Here is a 25,030-nt window from a genome sequence, read left to right as displayed (position 1 = left end):
CCTTGAACACCCCCAGGCTTGGTGACTCCACCACCTCCCTGGGCATCCGTTCCAGTGCCTGACCACCCTTTCTGACAAGTAATACTTCCTCATGTCCAGCCTGAATCTCCCCTGCCGTAGCTTAACACCATTCTCTCTGGTCCTATCACTGATGACACGGGAGAAGAGGCCGACCCCCAGGTCACTACAGCCTCCCTTCAGGAAGTTATAGAGAGCAGTGAGGTCTCCCCTGAGCCTCCTCTTCTCCAGGGTGAGCTCCAGGTCTGCTTGGAACAAGGCTCCAACTTAAATAGATAACTTCAAGAATAGAGCAGTCCCCAGGTGCCACCCTCCAAATATGAGATGCTGGAAGAGCACTGGGAATGGAACCAGGGCTTCTGGAGACCCAACATGGTAGATCAGCAGCAGCATCCTTGTTAATGTGATGGCAAGCACAAGGAGCGACTCTACTTGTATTTGAGGTCAGCCTAACCCACGGCATCTCACTACTGATGGTACACAACCATTCCTTTCTGTTATTAATTATTATTGTGATAGCTTCCCCACGGCACAAGCAACAAGCAGAGAGAGCAGCAGGGCAGAAAATTGCACCTGAAGCTGAGGATGAAGCTGCAGGTATGGGGCACGGATTGTAAGGCACAAACTCATCCTTTGGAGATCAGCACTGTGGCACTGAGAAAAACAGCCACCCTTCCTTCACTGCTTTTTACATATCTGAAGAATATAACTCACCATTTGGAAAACACAAGGGTAATAATGTTGCATTTGGAATCTGTACACAGCTTCAAATGTGAAACTTGGCTGGAATTTTCACTTTCCTTTAGTTTTTTAGGGCTAGCTTGACTAGCATTATTTTTAGGAGAAAAATGACCTCTCTGATTACTGTCTTCTCTGCTGAAATTTCATTCTGTCTGTGCCAGAATCGAGATGAGGTGATGCCAAGAAATAGGATGAGCTCATCGCATTGAACGCTTCGAGTCTTCACAGATAAAAAATGATGTTACACCGTCCAGAAGTAGACAGTGGTACACAACAAGGCTAAATGGCAGGTCGTTCCCAATGGCAATTTCGAGCATCTCTTCCTCTTATCACACAAGCCTTTTAAGGAGAAGGCTTCTGAGGTTTCAAGGCAATTGTTCTTGCTGGTGGGCCATCAAGAAGGGAACCAATTGCCCTTCTGCAGGGATGGAATTTCCAACTGCTCGCCATCACTGCACCATTACTGGGCTTTTATGACAATAATAAACAAGCAAGATAAATGGCATTGATAAAAACAACAGTGAAAACACCGAGTTATAAGAAAATTCTCTGGAATTTCCTGCTGCACCATTGCTTGGGCACGTGCCACTGGATCATTCCATGCAAGATGGGTCACCTGGCTGCCTCGGATTCTCATTCAATCTGTTCCAAAATACAAATAAAACTTGGAGAAATGCTTTTCATCCATCCTCATTAAAGATATGTGTTATACATTTTAACTCTGTTGCCAGTCAGCCTGTGGCTCTTCTTTAGGAAGCAATGGGAGGAATATGGCCCGTTCCCTCTCACAACGGGATCGGGGTCCCCCATGACTTTGCCTGTGGTGTCGGCTGTGGTGTCTCACTGACACAATGACCTCATTTGTTATGACTACCAAGAGCTGAGAGCAATGAAATGCAGGGTCTGCAATTAATTGGGGTCAGGTGGAGATGATTTATGATCCGAGGAATGCGCTCACTCCTGACACTATCATACAAACAACAGTATCAACCGAGCTTCGGAATCAAATTCAAGTTGGGATTTCCAGAGAATGAGAAATAGCACAGAGAGACCTGAAAGAGGAGGCGGAACGGGGGCAGATGAGGCCAGATCTGGGCTGCAGAGCCTTCACCTTCTCTTCCCAGACTGTCAATCAGCCCACGGGTTCTGACTTATCACGATTCCGAGATGCTGCCAGCAGTGGGTCCACGCCAGGAAAATTTCATCTGTCTGGAATCCGACAGGAAAAAAGAGGTTTGGAAGTTTCAGAGGAAGGTGGGATTTGGGCTGGTTGCAGTGCCTCTGTTTGTGCTCCCCAGCTGGCTCCCGTTAGCAACAAGCTCCCAGAGCAGCCCTGTCAAATGTGTTTTCCATCACTCAGGAACCTTGAGCTTGATCCCAAGGTTGCTGTGCAGTGCAGCCCTCTCTTTAGGATCCTGCAGTGAGTTCCCCATGCTTCTGCTCCGCATCCTTAATCTACAGCCTTGTTTTCTCTGTGGGCCTGAGAGAAGGAGCACAGAAAAGCTGCCCTATTTTCAAACCCAAGGCACTCAGACTCCCTTCAGAGGTTAAACACGTATAACGAGATGATGAATTGATTCCACTTTATTCTGATTTCCCTTATATATATATATATATACATATATATATATAAATATATATGTATATATAGCACTGGTGTTTCCTTTCCAAGTTACACCTCTTTTCCATTCTTCCCTTCCTAACCCTGTGTTCCATTCTTCATTGCATGCAGTGCAGCCATTTGAGCCCAATGCAACCACTGACAAATGCAAACTGGGGACCTCCAATACCAAGAGATATCTCAACCAGCTTGGAAATCCCAGCTGGGAACTGGAGCCCCACAGCCAACCCTACAAGCACCTCATCTCAGCAAATACACCACACTGTCATTACAGCAGCTACCAATGGCAGTGATTTGACATTCTATGTGCAAGACTGCCAGCTACATGCATCCATTGTGCGGGTCTGTGCTCTCTATTGAGCATGAAACCATTGAGAACCACAGAGTTGGCCAGGGTTGGAAGGGACCTCAAGGATTATGAATCTCCAACTCCCTGCCACACGCAGGGCCACCAACCTCCCCATTTCACAGCAGCCCAGGCTGCCCAGGGCCCCATCCAACCTGGCCTTGAACACCTCCAGGGATGGACGGGGCATCACAGCCCTTCTGGGCAGCTGTTCCAGTACCAATCTGCTGGAGAGGAAGCCGTTGTCTCCTGATAGTGTGCTGCTCTGAGACCTAAGCACTATCACTACACACACCCTGAAGATTTGGGTTTGTTCCCTTTTCATTGCTTTGCTTTCCTTCTTCTTTATTTAATCTCCCTTTTTTTTTTCTTTCTGTTGTTGCTGGCATTCAGATGAAACAACACATGGGCAGTAAAAGCACTAACAGAGATTGAGACCAAACTTCCCTTCTGCTCCTTCCAGAGCACACATCTCATTCCTTTTGGCTGAGAGGTGTCACACAGACAGTCTTGTACTAATCTGGGGCAGTGGTGCTCTGTTAGGAAAAACCTAAAACCTTGTGGGATATGGAGCTGAGGTCTGGTGTTCCTTTAACCACCGTATTCATGGGGATACAGAAGAGCATCTGATTGAACCCAATCGTCCTCAGATATTGGCTAAGTGCAGAGTGTATTAACCCTTAACTCCCTCTGCCCTAATAGGGTTTTTTCTTACTGTCCCGTAGGATTATGAACTCAAAACCTGCAGAACTTCTTAGGCAAAATGGATTATCACTTCAGAGGGGTGCAAAACATTCTGGGTAAGAGCAAAAAATCACTGTAAGGGTCTGCACTGAGGGAGATACAGGGTGTGTTAGACCTTATCTAATCGCACTTGCTGGGAGAACAGAAGGGCATCCCATGCAGCCATCCCCCATCCCACACCCAGAGCACCCCAGCACAGGGAAGCTGGGAATGTCACTTCATCCCTATAAACCTTGCTGACCCTCTCTCATCTGTGGGATTGTTACTGGTTGCAGAGTGTGGCAATAAATACATTTGGCAGCGCTCTTGGCTACCTATAGTTTAACCCCCCAGCCAAGCAGCCCACAATAACATGGGGTATTTATTCAGCTGTGCCTCTCTGTGGATCCTGGGGAGGAAAGAGATGTTCTGATCCCATTAATCACTTCATTCTTTGCTGGAGTAAACAGGAGAAGCCACGGGGGGTTGTCTTTATGTAGGGGATCTGCAGTGCATGGGGTTTGCTGCACCTCCACAGAAAAGCATGAAGGTCTCTCTCTGTAATGAGGGGGAAATGAGTTGGGGTGACTCGTGCCTTACCATCTTAGAGATGGGAAATGGAGCACAGAACAGGAACGAGCAGCAGCCCAAGCAGTGCCTTTCTGTCCCTCCCAGCACAACATCTTTCCTGGTACACCACATGTTGTGCCCAGGGAGAAGGACTGGAAATGTTTCTTAGCACACAGGCATTGAAAAGAGCACAGTTCAGCTCCCTCTGCTCCTCCCTGGGGAGAGAGGGCACGTGTGGGCTGCTGGCACTCCTGGGATCCAGGGAATCACGCATGGATTTTGGAATTCCCTGCTCTAAAACTTCCACCTTCATCTACAAGACACCAAGACTGACTCTGAGATGAGGACATCACAGACACTTGGGTTTCACAGCCCACTCGTGCTTAAACACCACTTTTCAGACCATCACAGGTCCTGTAAGGCAGAAGAAAGCCAGAACAGCTCCAAGTCCTGGCTCTGCTGAGCTGAACATCTGAGATGTGCCCATGTTGGCATGCTCAAGGCCACTGCTGCTCCGTGAGAGGTGGCAGCATTTCTCAGGCACCACCAAACCCACACCCATCTTAAGTGAAATCCTCCTAAAGCCAAAAATATTGTTCCCCCCTCCTTTTCGTCTGAGCCTTCAAGAAGAATTTAACACCACTTACTGAATCAAAACAGCTTTGGAAAGGCAAATTTAAAACGAATTTCATATAAAGCACGTTGTATTTGTGTATATTTAGACTTGCAGTGCACCACATGCCAGTTTGGCTGGCAAAGAACAACGCAAGTCCCACAGGGCTCCATTCAGAAAACATGGAGTGCTGTAAGGGGATGACTCACTTCTTCCCCTCTCTGAGCACTGGAGTCTTGCTGGCAAGTAGGAAGCTTGGCCAAGCACCAGGACTAAACAGTTTATAAAGAAAACAAGGTAAAATCTGATAAAGTGGGAGCCTCTTTCAGAAAGTGGAGCTTTAATATCACTCTTACTGCAGGCAGACAGGAACCTCAGCTCCTGCAGCTCTACGACATCCCAGACCCAATGAAGCTGCTTTAGAAAATGTTTTCTCACATTGTAATTCTATGGATTTTCTTACCGCTTTGGAAAAGGTTTTCCACAGTCTCCTGGTGTGTAAAGGCCTTTATTTTGTATTAAACCCAAGCAGAAAGGAAGGAAAGTCAGAGGTACCAACTAAAGAGGCAACAAAAGGGCTGAGTGTGTGTGTGTGTGGGGGGGGGGGGGGGTTGGTAGATTTGCTATAGCACTTCCAATAGGTTTTAAATGAATCCATGGAAGCAGATCTGATACTTCTACTTCCACCTGGATGTGCTGGCTTCCTTACTGCTTATCATGGGCAAGAATCAAGTCTGAGAACTGATCACAGCCCTGGATAATGCATTTCCCCAACTTTGCATCACTGAATTTCTCATTTGTACATAGCAAATGGGGGTGGTGGATGATCTAAACCTTCCTGCAAAGTACTTTGCAGGTTCACTGAGCCAAATTAAGCTGAGCTGGAACTCAGTGCATGCCATAATCTGAATCATCAGGTTTTCAGGAGGTCTGTGTCTTTCAAGATGCGTTTCCCATTTTTGTTGTGATTTCACCATACCCTCACATCTGTTGGATCCCTGGTTACTTTCTGACATAAGAGTGCAGTTCCATGAGAAGGGGCAGTAGCAAGGTAGAGATTTTGCTTTCTGTCTTCCAGCCTTAACAAACAATCACTGCTGTCCACAGCCAGCCAAAGGAGAGAAGATTTTGGGACCAGAAGAAGACTTCAATGGGAAATCAAATATATACACATCTTTTTTTCGTGGGTCATGTTAAATTTAGGTGCAAAGGACCGTCTACTTTGTTATACTCTTTTAGCTCCACCACATTCATCCTCCTTACCCCCCCAGGCTGAGGATGCTGTGCTGATTGCTGGGCTGCCAACCAACGTCAGCACACAGAAACTGGCTGAGAGTTCCAGGTGTGCTGCAGATCACTGGGGAAAACGAGCTCAGAGCCCTGCAAGGAGAACCAAGCGTTGGGTCGGTGCTCACCAGCATCACTGCCCACACCGGTGGCCACTCTGCGGCATCTCACTGCAATCCGAATGGCTGACCCCACCGCCCGGTGCTTCCTCTGCATCCCTTCCATCATCCTACAGGCACTGCCCCACCAACGTGAGAGCATCTGGGAGCCGAGCTGTCTGTGTTGCCCTCTACTGGGCTGCAGCAGGACGGATGGCTCCTCTGCCACCGCAGGATCTGGAGGGTTAAAAGTCTGCTGCAAGTTTTGTGGCTTCTTTCCAAAAGGTTTCAGTTAACACCAAAGGTCTCCTGATAGCTCAGTCGCTTTAATAGATTTTTCCCATTGACTTCTCACTTTATAGACTATCATTTCCTTTTCTGCAGGGGAGCTATTTTCTGGGTCACTGATCCAACCAGCTTAAAAGGGATTTCATTGATTAGGTTTTATTGGTGGTTACTTCAGCTGTAATGGGGCGAGTTGCTGGTACCTGCTAACAGCTGTGTGTCTGCCGTGCTACCCCAGCTCTGTGCAGCCACCAGTGAAGTCTGTGCTCCTCTCCTGCCTTAATTGAGTGCTTGCTAATGACCAGCACCTCCTTTACCTCCTTACTAGCTCCATTGCTTTTGTCCTTACCCATTTCAGCTGCTGACAGTCTCCCACTTGCCACACATGGCTCTGTGCTCCAGCAGCTCCAGTCATCCCCCAGCAAACGAAACCAGCATCACCACCAGAGCTGCTAAAGCACCTTCTGTGCTTGCCTCATTTTGGGGGATTCAATTCTGAAGCATTTCTGCTTCCTGCATTGCTGTAAGAGGAGGGGCTGGTTTGCAGCACCTGGCCTTGGGAGCTGGAAAAGAGGACAAGGAAATCCTCTATTTCATTTCCCACAGGATACAAAGAGAAGGAATGGAGGGACACAGGCTGCTTGCTTCTCACTTTCCCCTTTCTCTACAGTCCTCCTCCATAGATCCTGAGCACAAGTTTCTCTATTTGCTGTCACAACTGCTCTGGTACATTATAGGGAGATGACAATCAATTAGCTGCCCACTCTATCACAATAAAGAAGCCACCCAACCTTATATAACTCTTTTTAATTGTTTTCTTACATTATAACATTTTGCTAAACTTATTCTGCCATAAGTTATATCATTTAATTTCTCAAAGTGCTAATAATTTAATTGCTTCCTTCCTGCAGACAAAGTGCCTGAGCTGTCTTCTCTCACTCTGAACATTATAAAAAGTAGCTGGCATGAATACTTAACAGGGACATTTTGTTCAGAAGACCTGATAGGAAAGTGCTGTCTCCAGCTTCTGAGCTGTGTGTGAAACCACCCCAAGACTGAAAGAAACCTGCCCAGATGCTTCCATGTGCATTGAGATGCTATAGAAGCCACCTAAATAAGTGAGGCATAGCGATGCTCCTAAGCAAAGCTCTACGACCAGTGGAATCCTCCTGCTGAAATGCTCCCATATAACACCATGAAATTGAGACCAGACGTTCAGATGAGCAAATAACTCTGCAGGTTGCAGGAAAACCAAACAAAGTCATCCTTGCGACTGAAACGTTTGTGCTGGAGAAAGAAAACTTCCCAGCAAGGAAGCACGCTGTGCACTTTGAACCTTGGTCAGTCACCTGTGTCTGCCAATCACCTCCACTCTTTTTCTAGGAATGCAGACCCGTTATGCCAGCTTTGCTTTTGGACTTCCTTCAGCACAGCCTTTATTTCATGTTCTGTCTCAGACTGAGTTATGATGGGGACGCTGCCAAGCATCCCTCTTGGAAATCAGGTGACATTATTCCTTGGATTCCTTCTAGCTCGTTTTTATGGTCCAGTTTGCAAAACAAAAGGACTCAGACTTCCATGACCAGAAGAGCAAAAGCAAAAGGCTGCAGGAACAGCAGCAATCCAGAGCTGGGAGCTTCATGAAGCTGATTTAGAATGACACAAAAACACTCAAAAGTGTTTCCTGGGTCAGGATCTGCATTCTCTCAGATATTGCATCAACTTAAGGCTAAAATCAACAGCTAAAGCATGGACTCAGCACCTTCCTCACAACCTCCCCACCCAGGGAACAACGTGGCACTGGAGAATGGCTGAACTCCATCCTGATGGTAGGAAACCTGAGCTCTTCACCCAGCTGTTTATTTTTATTAAACTGCAGGTCTGCTTATGCTGTGTTCTAAATGTGTCTCTGCACCTACAGATTTGACAGCAGTCAAGAAAGCTGGAAAGGTTATTTTTGTGTTATAGAGATGGGGAAGGGAGAAGACAACCATGCAGAGACACAAGGCCTCTGCCAGTTCTGTCACTGCCCGCTGGATGGGAAATTAGAAGATCATAAAGCAAACAAATCTAACAGTGGAAAATCCCATCCTGTTCAGAGCACAGCCATATGTTGAAATCAGATCTGAAATAACAAAGGTTCCATTATATCTTAACCAGGAAATGCAGCATTAATAACCAAGAGTCAAAAAGCTATTTTGCAGTGACCTGTATAGCAGAAAGTGCAAAGCAAAGCAGGGGTGTCTGGTGTCTCGTAGACTTTGCAGGACGCTTGAAGTATGAATTACTGAACAGCAATCTAACTGGGGGATGTATTCTCTTGCAGCTTTCCAACAGTTTAGATTGAGTTTAACTGCTTGAACAAACTGCTAAAGACACGCAAACAGAATCTAATTCAGCAAAACTGAAAAGTCAGAAGATGAACTCCTATGCTTCAGTGGCCTTCTCAAGCCAGAGGAAGTTAAATTCCTTGAGCTGCATTTAAGCACATATTTGTAATATCTGGGGATGTGGTAGAAGTTATCCTGTTCTTGTTTTGCTCCCATGAACAGGTTAAAACTACATTTTGGGGCTGTTTTCCTGACAGTGGGTTCCTGGTAACGCTGGAGCTGCCTTTTTTTTTTCCAGCAGAAAGATTAAAATACATTCAAACTAAATACTTTTCCATCATAAGCGTGTTGTGCTGATTGCATTGGCTGTAGAGAAAACAGGACAAAATGTACAGTTTCTATAGAGTGTTAACAGTAATCTGTGCTCTCGTCCCTTCCTGTGCAGCAAGGGTAAAACTGGTTTTGGTTGCTAAGGCTTTAATTATTCTAACTCCAGATGCACGAGTGAGATTTTTTTTTCCAAATCTTGTTGGAACTTGAAGAACTTCCCCGGAACGGGGCTGAAAATAACCTGAAGACTGTTAGAAAATGACTGCAGTGTGGGTGAGAACTGGCAGGCCCTGTCGTGTGCCGCTCTGGGTAGGAGGCTGAAAGTGCAGGCTGGACGTGCTCGGTCGGCGCGGTTCGAGCTCCTTTACAGCCTTTCATGAATGAACTTCCAGAGTTTTTTTTATGAATGGGCGCTCCGTCCTTGAATGAACACCAGAGCGCCGCGCTCTGATTGGTCCCGGCGGATAAAGCCACGCCTACTTTCCCCTCAACCAGCTGCGATTGGCGGACGCGCCCCAGCTCAGGGCTTCATTCACGAAGTCAATGAAACAAAGGAGCAGGGAGCTGAGCTCGTGAAGGCGGCGATGCGCCAATGGGAGGCCGCCCCCGGGCGCTCAACGGCCTGAACGGCCGCGCGGGCGGGGCTGCGCGGGGCTCCGCATGGGCCGGGAGCCGCCACCGGGTGAGACGCGGGGCCGGAGGGTCGGGGACTCGTCCTGGGACCAGGGGAGGCTCGTTCTTGGGCTCGGGGAGTTCTGTCCCGCTCGCTTACTTTAGTTCTAAAAGCGGCACGGAGCTTCCTTAGAGTCCTGGTTCTTCCAGCCCTCTCTCCGGTGGGGGGTGCCCCGCTTGTAGCCCCCGCCCTCGGTAGCTGTTGCCGGCCCGCTGGTAGCCCTCCTCTGTGCTTCCCCCAGGTGCGCTCCGAGAGCCGGCAGCTCCGCGGCCGCGGAGGTAGCGCCCGGGCGGCAGGATGAAGGGGTACGTGGACCAGCAGGTGCCGTTCACTTTCCCCCAGGTGAGTGGTGGCTCTACCGGGAGTGGGATGGGGCTCAGGGTCTGGGCGGCCCGCGCTGATCCGCTCCTCCCGCAGCCGCCGCCGGGCCATGCGGGCTCCGGGTGCCGGACTCCGACGAGCGCTGGGAAGAGCCCCATGGAGCCGGGCTTACTGCCGGCGCAGGATTCGGAAGGTAAGGGTGGGGGGGGCTGGCGGGGGAGGCTGGGGAAGGCTCTGGGCAGGGGCCGGGTCCTCCCCCTGTGCCTCCGCCCCCACCTCCCCGTCCCGCCCGGCGTCTCCCCGCTGGAGCATCCCGCTGTCCCTCCCCAGAGCTCCACTGAAGAAACCTCTCGCTTTTCGTGCAGACCTCTTCCAGGACTTGAGCCAGTTCCAGGAGACTTGGCTGACAGAAGGTAGGCTCCTTCCCCTCGCTCTGTTTTGGTTTCTTCGTCTTTCGCTTCTTTGTCTTTTTGGTGTTTGTACTGTTCCTTTGCTTTGTTTGCCCAGCTCCAAACATTGAGGATTTTTTTCAGGCTTGCCAACCTCTGCGCTGTGTAAATGAAGAAGCATGAATCACACCATTGTGCTGGGTATTTGCTTATGAATGGAACTTGGCTGCCAGCCCGTTTTCCTGGTTACAATTTTTGTTTCAGCCTCTACTTGTAACCGGTTTGATTTTATGCTAATTTGTCGCTGATCTTTGTTAGTTACCAAAACAATTCTATTTTCTTAAACAAACAATGAACTGTTATTTTAGTTTAGGAGCCGAGGTGCTTTTCCTAAGGCTTTTTCTTTTTGGAAGATAATTCTCTGCAAGTACCATCCTGGAGTTCATCTTTCTACATTAATATCTAAACTGTTTTCTCTCTTGGCTTCAAAGAAGAGAAAACCTCAAGTGCTGGGGAGTGCCGTTAATTCCGAGTGAAAATGGTTCTGAGCGATGTAGTGAATTTGTTCTAATTTCAGTGCTTCAAACGATCTGTTTTGTAGAGGAACTGAAAAGGTTTCCTTAAGGACCGACTCGTGGTCAATAGGAGAGCGCTCACTGTGATATCGGTTCTCAACAGTTAAACAGTAGTTAAGTAAAGGAACATCTTTGTGGTTCTTTTCAATTTGGAGTAGGCAGAATTCAGTGAGGATTTCAGGGTACAATAGGAATTAACTGAGGCTGTTCTGGGGTTGAAACACTGCTAATTTGGAGCAGGAATGTTGGTATTAATTACTGGCTGTATATTGGATCTATGGAGCTGCATGCTTGCTTGGGACTGATTTCTCCATTGAGATTTTTATATCAGTCAGACTGCAGCAGTCTTTCAATTTTGAGTTTTCTGATGCTTGATAACGTTCTCAAATATTAACCCAAAGAACTGGTGCCCATTTGTGTGAATTCATTCCCACTCTGCAGATGGTCAGCAGTCAGTGCCTCAGGTGGAAGGGAGGCTGCACTGAGGTCTCATAGCAGTGGATGGAAAAAGGGAACTGTCATTATGTTTCATTACCTATAATGCAAACCTTAGAGGAAAAGCAGCAGCACGATGTTATCATTGCTACTGAGTTCCTTCTGCTTGGAGGAAGAACTCTTTAATAGCTCTGAAGATGGAAGGAACTTTGGGTTGTGCTAACAGCTCCGCTCCTTGCGTCCTGCCAGATGAGATCCCCCCCTTCTCACTCTCTTTATAAGTCTGAATGCTCCACAGCTTTAAAATGCCCTTCGCTCCCATAACTTCAAACACTTTGCTGCTTTCTGTGAGTGATTCCTCACAATGCACTCAGCAATGATGTGCTGTGCTCTCCATCTTCTGGGTGCAGCTGAGTGGCAGAGCATCCCAACATCTTGTCAAGATCCCACAGCTGAGGATGGGGCTCTGGGTTTCCTATCCCTTAATTTTATGCTGCAGTCACAAGAAGTGCAGTGCCTGCAGCGCTCAGTGCCTCATAAAATGTAATGACTTTTATTTTTGATGGACACACAGACTATTCTTGAAATTACTAATGAATCTTCGGAGCTGAGAAGACAAGATTTTAACGGGGACAAAATGAAAGGAGAGGGTAGAGCCCAGAAATAAGAGCCATTAAAGGAAGGCTTTGGAGGTGGCTTTGTGCAGTGGATTATTTCTGAGAGGTGGCAGTAGAAGTGGAGAACAAAAATCTGTTGGAGGCTGTTTTGTTGCTGTCTGATAGCGAGCAGATCTTCCGTCCCCTTTATCCGTGTTATCAGATCAAACCTCCAGGCTGAACGCAAGAGAAACGCGTGTGAGAAAATGCCCTGTGATTACAAACTGCTGCATGCTTTCAGAAAAGAGGAAGGTTTTACACAGCTCATCTGCATCCAGAATCTGTCAGAATGTGCTGATGTGAGGCTGGCAGATGGTGACGGTGCAGATCTTGGAATGAAGCTGTCAGCAAAGCGACGCGCGCTGAGCTGAGAAACCCAACCTCAGCTCGGAGGGTGTGATGGCATTATTTCTTCTCAGTCACTTTCTGTAGGTGGTTCATGCCGGGAATTGGGCAGGTTTGATTCTGTTCCCCTCCTTTTGTGACTTATGGTCCCCATTAGCTGGCACATGGGTTATTTTAAGGAGCAGTGATTGCAGTGAGAAGAGCTCAGCTAGTTCCACTCTAATCTGCTGCCCGTTGTTAGCCTGGATTATTCCCTGAGGTTTATTTTTGGCATGTCTTGTCTATCTTGGCTTCACATGACCGAGATCAGTGGGCTTCCATTGCTCATCTCCCTTTACTCTCCCTGCATTGCTTTAGAGCTGAGTGCAGGCTTCTGTTCGTGCCGCAATATCCAGAGCAAGGTCTGCAGTGAACCAGCAGTATATTTTGTAAGTGGTTTTGTGACTTCAGCTGCAAACTTTCCTTTCCCTGCAGTTAAAGGGGCATAAAAGTAATAGCTGGAAGTTATAAAATATTATTGCCACAGGCGTCTGCTGTGGTGAAGGTTCTCCCCAAGATGATTCCTTGCTGTGCAGTGAGAGCTGTGGGATGTGGGCTGAGGGAAGCAGAGCAGACTCATCAGCAAGGATAGGACTCAGCAGTGTTTGTGCTTGGAACGTTGGAAGGAATTATTCCCTGTATGGATGCGCAAGGGTGAAGTTAGGAATGCTGCTCTTGGCAAATGGGAGATGCAGGAAGTGCAGGAGGACGTGTGGCTGACGGCTGTGAAATCACAAGAGCTGGTAACTACAACAAACAAAGCAGCACCACTTGGATATCCCAGCATTCTGGTGTCAAAACAGCCTACAGTAGCACTCTGGACTATGAAAGCATTTGGGTTTGTCTTTTTTTTAATGTTAATCTGCCAAAGGCCCGCTTGAGCACCTTGCAATCAAACTCCTTCCTCTATCATGCTGCTGACTTTTTGCCATGAGGCTCTTTGTTTCGGCTGAGGGAGACATTAAGTCTAGACTTTGTGCTGTTAGTGAGATGCTGGAGTTGTTCAGCAATATCTCCTTCCAGGTATTGTTGTTTTCCTCCTAAATGTTGTCTTCCTGCCCATCTACAAGTGATCTCCTATCCTGTTAGCAGCTATCCCCTGCTGCTGGAGCTGCTGAAAGGATCCTTCCTATACAAAGATGTAGGTGTTTCGTGCTCTCCTTGCTGCTTTGGCACAGCCTTTCCAAATCCACCAGCTGGTCAGAGCGTTTCCTTTGCTAAATGCTTTTTAAAAAGATCCCACGTTTGATGTTGGTTGGGAAAAGTGAATCTGGAGCTGGTAAACTTGCTGTCACCCTTTCTGCTCCCAAGGAAGGGGCAGGATGCTGAAGCATAGCTCTGTGGGCAGCAGAGCTGGATCCACGAATCCCAAAGGGAAGCAGCTCTGTGTGCACTGAAGTGCTCAGGTCTTTCCAGCATAGAATTATTTCTACCTTACTGTTAATTACACCATACAAAGTACCAAATCTAATTCTCCCCTCTCTTTCTCTCTCTTTCCCCCTCCCCCTGGCAGCTCAGGTTCCAGACAGCGATGAGCAATTTGTGCCTGACTTCCATTCAGAAAACCGTAAGTGGCGTGGGGTGGCTGTGCACCTCAAGGGAGAAGGGCTGGATGTGTTTCCATTTACCCCTCAAAGGACTCTGCAGATGTGACACAGATACGGAGGCTGAAGTGCTCTGCTCAGTCCTGCTCTGTTGTGACGGTGACAACGAAGCCCCAGTGTTCCCATTCACACCATGCAGGGATGTCCGTGTGCTCAGAGCTACCAAACCTTATGCTGAGCAGATTCAGTGGGTTTTGTTTTTAGGTGGTGCACGTGGGAACGATCAGGCATCCTGAAGAGCTTACAGAGGGCGTTAATATGATAATCAAAGGTAGAATTTGTGCTGTTGCTCATCCCAGATTGGAAGGAGTTAGGCTGTGTGTGGAATTCTGGGTGTTGCATGTCCTAGGGGGGAATGCTCTGGGGCTCTGCTCACCCACATGAGCTCATGCTGCCCTTAGGAACTGAAAACATGCTGAAAACAGCCCTGTTTGCACCAGAGTGTGCAGAGCACAGCATTTGCATCCATCCTGCAGAGCACCATGCAGGTCCCACATGGAGCTGGGAGCTTCTGCCCGTGGCTGTGCAGCAATTCCTGCTCCTCTCCTGCCCAAATGCCAATGGCACAGCAGTCACTCCACCCTCTGGGCAGTAAATGTTCATTGACAGCCAACTGCAGTCAGCTGTGCTGTTATCCCATCTCTGTTCCTCTCTGCTCAGGGCAAATCTCCCCATGAAAACCAAAACGAAACGCTCCTCTGAGCGGTTTTCTCCTCCTTCCTTCCCAGCTTGGCTCCAGGCGCGCTCTCTGAGTCATGCAGCTTGTTTCTTCCTTTCTTTGACCTAGAACTGAGAGGAGGGCTGATCCCATGTTCCTATCTCAATGAATGAGCCAGTTGTAATGCGATCTCCTGTTCCAACTAGCAGGGGCCAGAAGGAGTGGGCTGCTCCCAGCACATTTTACTGCTTGAGGTTTCGATGGAGCTCAGTGTACTGGGCAGAGTATTTCTATTTGTGTTGGTTTTTGTTGTTTGTTTTTTTTCCCTGCAGGCTCAGCCAACACATCAGTGTTTTTAGATGGGTTCTGCCTGTCCCTTTACATTGTGCATTGGGGCTCACGGGTGCCCACGGGAGCCAAAAGCAGTTTGAGGCTCTGCTCTCTGATGGATGTATTTATTTATTCTGATTCTGTCAGGCTGCTTGGATCCCTCTGGGAGCTGGCATGGTGCAGAGGGTGAAGACAGGCTTTCCTGGAGTGAGCTGAATCCCAAAGTGGGCAAACAGATCCAGACTAGTGGGCTATTTTTCCCCCTCCTCTTGCAGAGATCTAATTCTGGAGCAGGGTGGGGAAGTGCTAGCAGTAAGAAGTGGTCAGAATGTTGTGTACTGAGGGAAAGAAGCAGCAGCCCCTTCCCCAACCCTCTTGTTAGCAGCTTGCTGGGGTGCTTAGGAACTGCCAGGCTTGCAGTGAGGCACAGCTGGTGCTCCCATGGCACAGGTTAGTGCAGAAACAAACCCAGCAAAATGAGTTATTTGTGGCTCAGGATGTGATCTTCCACCCTTCAAACTGTAATCACAGCTCTGGACATCCCACTGCTCGCAAGCAGGGTTGTGTCACCTCAAAGAGGTGGGAGGAAACTGGCAAAGGGACTGCAGCAAGCCTTGGGAAGGGCTCAGCCCTCATTTGGGAGACTGATCTCTCCCTTGTATAAACAGAGCTTGGCATTTCTTTGGGGTTACTCTTCCTTCCCCTCTAAGTGCCATAGCCTCCTACCAGCAGCAGCAGCAGAGCCCATAGGCAGAAGATGCTCACCAACCCTGGTGAGATTTCCAGAGGAATGGGTGAAGGAAGTTGAGTTCCCTGCTGGATTTAATTAAGCACAAGAAGTAACGCTACCCACATCCTGACGCTGAGAACTGCAACCCACGTTTGTTATTCATGAAACCTTAACCAGCCCAGAAATATTCCTCCTATTACAGCCTAGGAGGGAGGCTGCAGAGAGGACCTGCAAGCTGCTCTTCCAGCTTGGAGGTGGGTTTGGTGAAAACAGGGACCTGAAGTCGGGTTCTGTGTGAGCACTGATGAGGCTCTTCTAGAACAGGACCTCCAGTTCTGAGTTGGTTGTGCTTCTGGAAATGCTTTTTGTGTGAGTTTGCCTGGTGACTGCCAGTAATAGGATGCAATGTATGTAATAGGATGCAATCTATAATAGTATTTTCCCAGGGAAAGCTCTCAGCTCATTGTCTACAGAAGCCTCACACTTATTTTCATGCAGGACAAACCATACAATCAGGAAATCCTCAGTGTGGCATCGTATGATTGCATTATAACTTAATGCAGTGTGACATGGTAATGCTACCCATAAGACATGTTTAACAAGTATGCCAACAGAAGAGAGTTTTGCCTGGTGATGCAAACCAGAGCTTTGCTTTCATGTGTTGAAAAATAGGATTCCTGCATGCAACCCTTCGGGACTTTCTCTGTAAATGAGAGAAGTTTCAGCTTGATTTTCCCACCTCTCCCCCTCAGTAGCTTTTCACAGCCCTCCTGCAAAGATTAAAAAGGAGCCACAAAGTCCCTCCTCGGACCCCACGCTGTCCTGCAACCACAAGCAGCCATTCCAATACCACAATGGAGAGCAGTGCCTTTACGCCAGGTAACACAGGGAGGGATGGGGGCTGTTGGGAAATGGGGTGCTGCAGTGTTATCTGATGAGCTCTTGTAGCCACGACCTGACCTGGGGGAGGGCAGCGTGGTATGGATCTGCAGCATGGATAACACAGGGGGTTGATATTTCCAATGCATGGCATAGCTCAGGGCCAGCATCTTTTTTCCTCCCTAGTGCTGATGAGTGCAATACTGAGTGCATCATAACCATAGGATTGTAATGCTCCAATATGTTTGACTCCCCCAGTGCCTATGATCAACCCAGACCAGTTGGGATCAAGTCCCCCGACCCAGGAACCCCAATCCAGTCACAGCTCCAGCAGTTCCCCAGACAGGACAGGAACTTCCTGACTCCTTCAGGGCCACCCCACCCCACGTCCAGCTGTGGATACCTCATTGAAAACAGGTGAACTGTGGCAGCCATTGGTTGGGTCTGTCTGTTTGGGTTTGGGAAGGAGAGATGGCTGCATCAGCAGGGCAGGGAGGGGACTGTGCCCCTCTGCTCTGCCCTTGTGAGACCCCCAGAGCAACAAAGATGTGGGGTGGGTCCAGAGGAGGCCACAAGGATGCTCAGAGCCTACAGCACCTCTGCTATGGAGAAAGGCTGAGGGAGAAGAGGGGGCTCTGGGGGAGACCTCATTGCGGCTACCTTGTACTTGAGAGGAGCTTATAAACAGGAGGAGAATGCCCTTAAACTAAAAAAAAAGGGGAGATGTGAGTGAGATGGGAGGAGAAAATTCTTTACCCAGAGGGTGGTGAGGTGCTGGAGGTGCCCTTCCCTGGAGGTGTCCGTGGCCATGGATGAGCCCTGGGCTGCCAGAGCTGCTGGGGGGTACCCAGCCCATGGCAGGAGGAGTGGAACCAGATACTTCCAGGATCCTTCCAGTACAACCAAATTCTATGATCCAACCCCAAGTGCTCACTTCCAGCAATCCCCCCCAGCCTAAAGCACCTCGAATCCACAGCTGCTGCCAGGGGTTTGAAGGGAAGTCTGACGTGAAGCTCACTGTTGCAAACGATGGGCTGTGTTGTTGTTGTTGTCATTGCAAATACCCACTGTAGGGTCGACTCCCTGCCCCACCTCTGTGTGCAGCTCCTCCAGCCCATGCAGCAAGCAGCACGAGGCCCTTTGTCCCCTTGAGCAGCCCAACACCAGCTCAAAAGGCCAGGAAATCATCCCATGCCCTCTCTTCTCTTGCAGCTCTGCCTACCAGCCACCTGTGGAGATGTGCCGCTCCTTCCCCTCCTCCCAGGGCATGGCCCGGGATGCTCCCATCACCTACCAGCGCCCCATATCTGAGCAATGCCTCCAGTTCCCCCCACAGGGCTTCAAGCAGGAGTTCCACGACCCTCGGTACGAGCAGGCAGGCAGCAGCTGTCAGTACCCAGCAGCCGTGGTCGTCAAGCAGGAGCAGGTGGACTACATGTATGACTCAGGTGGGCAAAGGGAGCTCCTTCTGACAGTGGCATTGGTTTGGGTGAGCCAAGTCCATGGGTGAACATCCATCGTTGTTGGATTCTGGCCTTTCCAATTGTGCTTGGTTGCATCTTCAGGAGCTGGGAAGGTGGCTGTGTACTGGGGAATGTAAGCAGTTCTGCTTGGGGTGCTAAAGGGGAGGTTGGGGCATTTGCTTTCTGTAAGGTGTTATAGGAAGGAATTTCTGGTAGGCTGAAAACTAGATATAGGAGCTCGAAGGTGAAGATAACCCCACTCAGACTAGATTTAAGGCATGCACCTTGTTGTTTTACAAGAGAATAAGCAGCCTTTGGAGGAGGCTTTGCAATTCCTTGATTAACCTAGAAAAGCTTGGCTTATTCCTAAGCCTGTTTTGGCAGCCCTGGAGGTCAAACGTTCTTCCTTGTCTCATGCTGAAGTTGAATGCCTTTGGACAACAGCTGATTTTTGACAGGATGAGAAACCCGTTCTGACTGGAAAAGTGTTTTCCTGCCCACTCCTTTCTGGTGAAGCTGCTCCAGAAACTGCAAGGTTGTGCTCATTGTTACATCCTGTGCTTTGTGGTGAGGTCTGAACCAGATTTCAATTCCCCCCCCCTCCCCGCAGCCTTTCCAGAGCAATGTGGGCATGTGGGATCGCATTCATCAAAACCTGAATCTGTAAAGCATGAGAAAGGAGCCCTGTGTTTGTAGGTAATTAAAAACCTGGGAAATGGTCATGCAATGCCATACCTCATTTCAGCCAGACTGGATCACTGCATTAATAAACACCACTGATTTCATTTGCATTAATGGAACCAAAACCGGCTTCTTGGCCACAGTCTCTGAAAACCATTTGGGTCGTTGCCCAGCCCAGTGCATTTAGGAGGTTTGGACAAGAATCTTGCATTCTTAGATATATTTTTATCTGGTCAGGTAATGCTGATCATTCTGGTTGGATTCCAAGGGCGAGTCCCTGAAGGCAGAAGCTTGGCTCTGCCAAAGGATTGGCAGAGAAACTGGAGTTGGAGCTTGTCTCCCTGCTTCATTTTCTGCTCTACAAGCTTCTCTTGTATCTTGGTAGCAATGCATTGCCACTGCCATAGAACAAGAAATGATGCAAATGGAAGCATACAGCCAAGGGACCTGTTTGCCCCAATGCCAAGGGAACATAGGAGCTGCTTCTCTGTGCCACCCAGGTCTGTGATCTGGGTTACACATCTGTGCAAAGGTGCAAACAGTTGCAACAACAGACACAAGCAGATAAACTTCCTTTTAGCTCCTTGCAGCTGGAGGATGATGTGCACTGTGTTAAAAGGACCTTTTTTCCTTCCCTGTAGCTCTTTGTCTTTGTCTATCTGCTTGGTAATAAGAGGCATCAGAAACAGGATCTTCTTCAAGACTTCTGCTATTCACTTCCTTCAGAAGGCATTTGGAGACCATAGCAGTGCCTACATAGAAGACCCTAACCAGATGAATTAATATGTTGGAGAGCCCTGTGCAGGGAACTCAACACTGGGTGCTGAAGTTTCCCATTGAAGGCATTAGAAATGGAGGAGAGGGAAAAGATGTTCCCAGCTTCAAGGGGAGTTTCCCTCTTGAGGGGGATGTGGAAGCTGGCAGGAAGCAGAGAGGGAGAGATATGAGATCAGCGTGGATGGAATTATACCAAAAACCTTCTACCATTAACAGCAGAAAGGAAGGCATCCAATATCTCAGAGCCAGTACAGAACATCCACGTCAGGTCTTTGCAGCAGAGGTGACCCTGAGCTGCTCGGGATGCAGGGTTTGCATTGTACTATAAGGTGATGCTATGGGGCAGTTGTTTGGGGTAGTGCTATGAGGTGACCCTATGGGATAGTGCTATGGGGTGGCATTATGGGGTCACACTCTGTGCCCTCCTGGCCCCGTTCCTCTGCTCTGAATGGAGGCAGAGGGATTTCATTCACAAAATGGAGGTGCTGGGATCACCTTTCACTTCTGCCTCGTACCCACAGCTGCTGCTGGAAACCTGAGTGCTGCTCCCTGCAGCAAAACCCTGTGCTGTGTGAGATAAACCTGTTGATGAGCAGAGCTAAAAGCTTGCCACTAAAGCAGGTTGGCTGCCCCCAAGCTGGCCTGTCCCATGGCCATAGCACAGAGCTCCAGTGCAGATCTCTCTGTCAGTGTCAGCCTCCACCTGCTTCTTCCCATAGGAGCAGGGCAAGGCAGAGCAAACAGCAGAGATCTCAGAGGGTCACCAACAGAAATCAAGTTCATGGTTCTGCAAATAGCTCTCTATGTGCCAGAGCAATTGGATAATTCTCATTTTCCACAAGGGGAAAATCTTATTTGTTTCTGTCTGAAGATGTGCTGCCCTGACAGTGCTCATCCCACATGCTGTTCTAGAGGGAATATTCCTTCTGCTTTCCTGTGTTTTAATGGAGGTTTTGAATTAATTCCTTTTTAGCAGACAAAAATCCATCACCCAAACTCATGTGGGAGCAGGGAATGCTGTGCCCCTGCTGATACCATGCCTTCACTGGGCCTTGCTGGGCAGATGGGGGAGAAAATGGGCAAACCCAGGAAACCTCTTCTTTGAGAGTGGTTTATGATTGTAATAATGCAGAGTCTGTCAGCTCAAACACCCTTCTGCCCTCAGCATCAGCAAAATATCTGTGGGCACTGATGGCTTTACATGGGAGTATGAAGGACATGGGCTGCGTTCACCCACAGCTCCCAATTACAGCTTCCCATCCAGAGGGTGTTTGATAGAGAAAATGCAAGAAACAAGATAGAGAGGATATAAATTATGGCACCAGGCAACAATATGTGCTGCACAGAGATCTGAAGGAGTCTTTCTGCTTGATTTTTGGGCTCTGATTGTTTTTTGCCTTCATGTTGGCTCTATTTCAATGGGAAGATGCTGTGTATCAGCACCTGAATGTTGGCTGCTCTCTGTTAAGATCTTCATAGTGCCCCTAAAACAAACCATAATGCCTCCTCACCTGTGAAAACAGCACCAGAGTGCATGGTTATCTTATACTAAGCTTCAGATAAGAGAGAGATGTGCAAACTGAGCCTGTTGCCCCAGACCTGATGGGAAGGGCTGTTCTGGAGGAAGCCAGGTAGCGCCATGGAGATCAACTGGTTCAATCCATGGTACAAAATGTGGTGAAGATAAAGTTGTAGTGGGGTGGCTGGGCTGTAGGAAAGGGTCTGTCTGTCACCTGAGAGCTGTGCTTGTGCTGCCCTGTCTGCTTCTGACTCCTTTGTGCCTTCCTTCCCCTTCCAGGCTGCAGCTATGACAAGCAGATGAGGCCCTTTGCTGATGATGTCTGCGTTGTTCCAGAGAAATTTGAAGGTTAGAGGAAGAGTAACTTCTTTTAAATGGGCTTATCCAGCCTCTGTGCTCATGGCTTGGCCACTGCCTGTGCTGCTCATAGTGCATTCACTGTGATTCATGAGCAGCTCTTTGGCACCCCATTTCCTGAGCATCTTTAGCAGCACGTTCTAACGATTGTATCTTAATTGGGAAGTGCATCAGAGCTTCTAGAAGAGCTGCTGGTGAATTTGCCACTTTGGCTAACATGAACTGAAATATTCTGGGTAAGCTTTTATGGGATGTGCTCTCTTTGCAGCTGTGTTTTACCCTCAGAAGCACTTTGTTTGTCCCTCTCAGCAGGTGACATCAAGCAGGAGGTTGGAGGGTACCGGGAGGGCCCCCCCTACCAGCGGAGGGGATCTCTCCAGCTTTGGCAGTTCCTTGTGGCTCTATTGGATGATCCCACCAACTCCCACTTCATTGCCTGGACTGGAAGAGGGATGGAGTTCAAGCTGATTGAGCCAGAAGAGGTGAAGCCCTCATGTTTCTCTGCATGCTCAGGGGGAGCAGCTGCTGACCTCCAAGACCCCCAGGTCCAACCTCAGCCCACCCCCACTGTGCCCACCAGCCATATCTCAGTGCCACATTTTCACTGTTCTTAATGTCCTGCAGGCAATTGGAACTGCTGAGCCTGTGCTACTGTTTGAGCCTCATCCTTAAGTGCTGTAAATGTTTCTATATGGACTGTGGTCCCCTTTATCCAAAGTTGATCAGCTGAATGATGTTCTCTGTTCACAGCTGCTCACGTGCTCTGTGGCTTCATCCTGCAGGTAGCCAGGCTGTGGGGCATCCAGAAGAACCGGCCAGCCATGAACTACGACAAGCTGAGCCGCTCTCTTCGCTACTATTATGAGAAAGGCATCATGCAGAAGGTGAGTTTCCAAAGAGAATCATAGAATGGCCTGGGTTGAAAAAGACCACAGTGCTCATCTGGTTTCAACCCCCTGCTATGTGCAGGGTCACCAACCAGCAGCCCAGGCTGCCCAGAGCCACATCCAGCCTGGCCTTGAATGCCTGCAGGCATGGGGCATCCACAGCCTCCTTGGGCAACCTGTTCCAGTGCCTCACCAGCCTCTGTGTGGAAAAGCTTCCTCCTCATATCCAACCTCAACCTCCCCTGTCTCAGTTTAAAACCATTCTCCCTTTTCCTGGTCACTATCCAACCCCATAAACAGAGCTGGAGCTTTTGTGCCACTTGTGATGGTCCTTTTGAGAGAGCCAGGAAGCCTTGCAGGTGCACCATCTCCTTGGGCTCGCTGATTTATTCACTCCTTATCTACTCTCTGCAGCAGCTAAATGAGGATGGTGCAAAGGAGCTGAAGCTGGGAACAAAGACATTATGGGACACAGAGAAATTATGGCTCCTCTTTGTATTATTTTCCTGCATACCAGTAGTAAGAAGAGCTTGAATTTAGGCAGCTGCAAAGGTGAATGATGAGAGAGCCACTGCCTGCGCCTTGGCCCCGCATGGTGGATGTTCTCTTCCAGATCCAGGACCCTGGAGGGGATAACTGTGTGTGTGACACCGTGCTGGGCAGTGAGGTGGTTGGCAGCATCCTCTGCTCTCTCTCTCCCTACAGGTGGCAGGGGAGCGCTATGTCTACAAGTTTGTGTGTGAGCCTGAGGCTCTGTTCTCTCTGGCCTTCCCTGACAACCAGAGGCCGGCCCTGAAGGCAGAGCTGGAGCGGCAGATCAGTGAGGAGGACACGGTGCCTCTGTCCCACCTGGATGAGAGCACTGCTTACCTGCCTGACCTTGGGAGCCTCCCCCCACAGCTCTACGGCAAAGGCTACACCTACTAGAGCTGCTGGAGCTGTGTGCCACCCTGTTTGTGTATATAAGGAGATGTCTGGTTAGTATCCAAGCTGTATAGGTGTTTTCCCAGGCCAGCCTGGGGCTGCATGGAACTATGATACCTGCTGTGGGCAGGAGAAGGGTTCAGGTTGATGTGTGGATGGATAACCAGCAGGAGGTTAATGGGGCTGCTGGGTGCTGGTGGTGCCAACCCCATATCTGGCAGGATGGGACCACTCCTCAGTGTGAAGTCATCACCTGAGCAGGGCAGTTGTGGCTTCCCAGCATCACAGGTGGTCGCTGCCTCCAGCAGGAGCCCACCTACAACATCCCTCCCCTTGGCAGAGGTGATGCCATCCTGTTCAGCTTCTTCTCACAGCTGGGGATGCCACAGCTGCTGCTGGCTGTGTTCCTCCAGTGCTGATTCCCTGGGTATTCCGCCCTCAGCCAGAAGCAGCCCAGACCTGTGCAGATTCACCTCCTCAGGGCCAACCTTCCCTTCTGCCCAGGAGAACTGTGCCATGTGGCTGCAGACCAAATGCCTCCTCCTGAACTGCTTTGTTGGCACTGAAAAGTACCCATCTTGTACGTGCATGCTCCTGCATTGCCACCTCCTTGCCTGCAGCACCTCATGCCAGGGTTGCTACGTATTTCTGAGCTGGGCAGCTGAAGATAAGAGGCCACACTCTCAATGTGCATGGCCCTGAAACCAGCACAGGGCAACCACAGAGCTGCCTGATGTGCTGTGCTGGGTGTGAATCAAATCAATGTTGTTGCCTCTGCCACCTGTGCAGCAGTGTAGTGTGGCTGTTTCAGCCTAGAAAGGGCTAGGACCATCTCTAGGATCTTTGGAGGCTCATGGGCTTGGCTAGAAAATCATCTGAGGTGTGAAAAGTACCTGAGAGGGAGGGGGAAGGGATTATGAAAATGCTCTGCGGAGTAACTTAAATCAGAGCTCTTATCATCTGAAGTTAGACCTAACCTCTGCATGCATTTACCTCTTTGAAGGAAAGTCTGAAGTGGTGGAAAGGCAGATGTAGCTGCAGCCCAAAGCAGCACTTTAACTGTTTTTCCACTAAATTCACAGTGAGCACCGCATCCCCAGGGAGAGGTGCTGCACTTCTTAATTAATAATTCCAATCCAGTGCCCATTTGGGTGAGGAGCAGCGTGGTGAATCTGTACCAAAAGAGACTGAAAGACCCATTCCCTCTGTGCTTCAGCCCTGCAGGGCTGACAGCAGCCCCTCCTGGGGGGGGGCATAGGAGCAGCCCCCTCTGCTGCTGCCTTCCTATGCTCAGCCCTGGGCTCCCAGCCCTGCTGCCTCATCCCACTCTACCAGTGCCTCCTCTGTCCCAAAGTGATGGCAAAGGGGGACCCTGCTGTTGGTATAATCTGCCTTTACTATTTATGAGTGTAAAAAAATACTATAATTAATAAATTGGTCTATGTCTTTGGTTGCTGCCCCTTCCTTTTAGCCCCTAGCTGTTCCACTTGCTTGCTTTGGCTCCATGCCTTAAAGCTGCAGGATGCCTGAAGCAATTTGTTTTCTGGAGTTCTTTGGGCTACCCTTGAGCCCATTCCCTTCCAGAAAGGAGGAGGGAGCTGATTATCAGTCGGGTGATATTGCAGCCCCATCTTTCACTCAGGGTTGTCAGTGCACGGATCAATGCTGCACGGAGCAGTTCTGGGAATCAGCAAGATCAGGTTCTCATAATTGAGGGGGGGGTGACCTCCAAAGGGCAGAGATTTATAATACCCACAGCAGAGAGTGGGAGCTAATGAATGCACTCTGCAGTCCCAGTTCAGCCAGGCCAAGGCTGCTGGGGTGCC

General features: G+C 49.2%; 1 protein-coding gene across 5 annotated transcripts; it reads left to right on the top strand.

Annotated features, from left to right (window-relative positions):
• Positions 1–9,532: 9,532 nt before the first annotated feature.
• On the top strand, positions 9,533–24,653 carry ETV4 (ETS variant transcription factor 4). Of its 5 annotated transcripts, none has more exons than XM_048927093.1 (12): positions 9,533–9,644; positions 9,877–9,977; positions 10,053–10,149; positions 10,322–10,369; positions 13,909–13,962; positions 16,473–16,596; positions 16,855–17,013; positions 17,809–18,044; positions 21,316–21,384; positions 21,706–21,875; positions 22,176–22,277; positions 22,986–24,653. In XM_048927093.1, exons 2-12 carry the CDS (start codon positions 9,933–9,935, stop codon positions 23,205–23,207), a joined length of 1,326 nt encoding a protein of 441 aa, XP_048783050.1. In that variant the 5' UTR covers positions 9,533–9,644; positions 9,877–9,932; the 3' UTR covers positions 23,208–24,653. The 5 variants fall into 5 exon arrangements, with proteins under 5 accessions (XP_048783050.1, XP_048783047.1, XP_048783046.1 ...); XM_048927090.1 differs by having other exon boundaries at positions 21,703–21,875; XM_048927089.1 differs by having other exon boundaries at positions 16,470–16,596.
• Positions 24,654–25,030: the final 377 nt, after the last annotated feature.

Source organism: Lagopus muta, chromosome 25, assembly GCF_023343835.1.
Source record: "Lagopus muta isolate bLagMut1 chromosome 25, bLagMut1 primary, whole genome shotgun sequence".
In the NCBI taxonomy this organism is placed as follows: domain Eukaryota; kingdom Metazoa; phylum Chordata; class Aves; order Galliformes; family Phasianidae; genus Lagopus; species Lagopus muta.
This window is presented reverse-complemented; position numbering and strand designations above follow the sequence as displayed.

What these genes read in the sequence shown, in the direction of transcription:
- ETV4 (XM_048927088.1), top strand. Translation starts at nt 9,933, where the DNA reads ATGAAGGGGTACGTGGACCAGCAGGTGCCGTTCACTTTCCCCCAG. An exon ending in GGAGACTTGGCTGACAGAAG is followed by an intron (nt 10,370 to 13,908) that starts GTAGGCTCCTTC and finishes TCCCCCTGGCAG; the next exon opens with CTCAGGTTCCAGACAGCGAT. An exon ending in TGACTTCCATTCAGAAAACC is followed by an intron (nt 13,963 to 16,469) that starts GTAAGTGGCGTG and finishes TCTCCCCCTCAG; the next exon opens with TAGCTTTTCACAGCCCTCCT.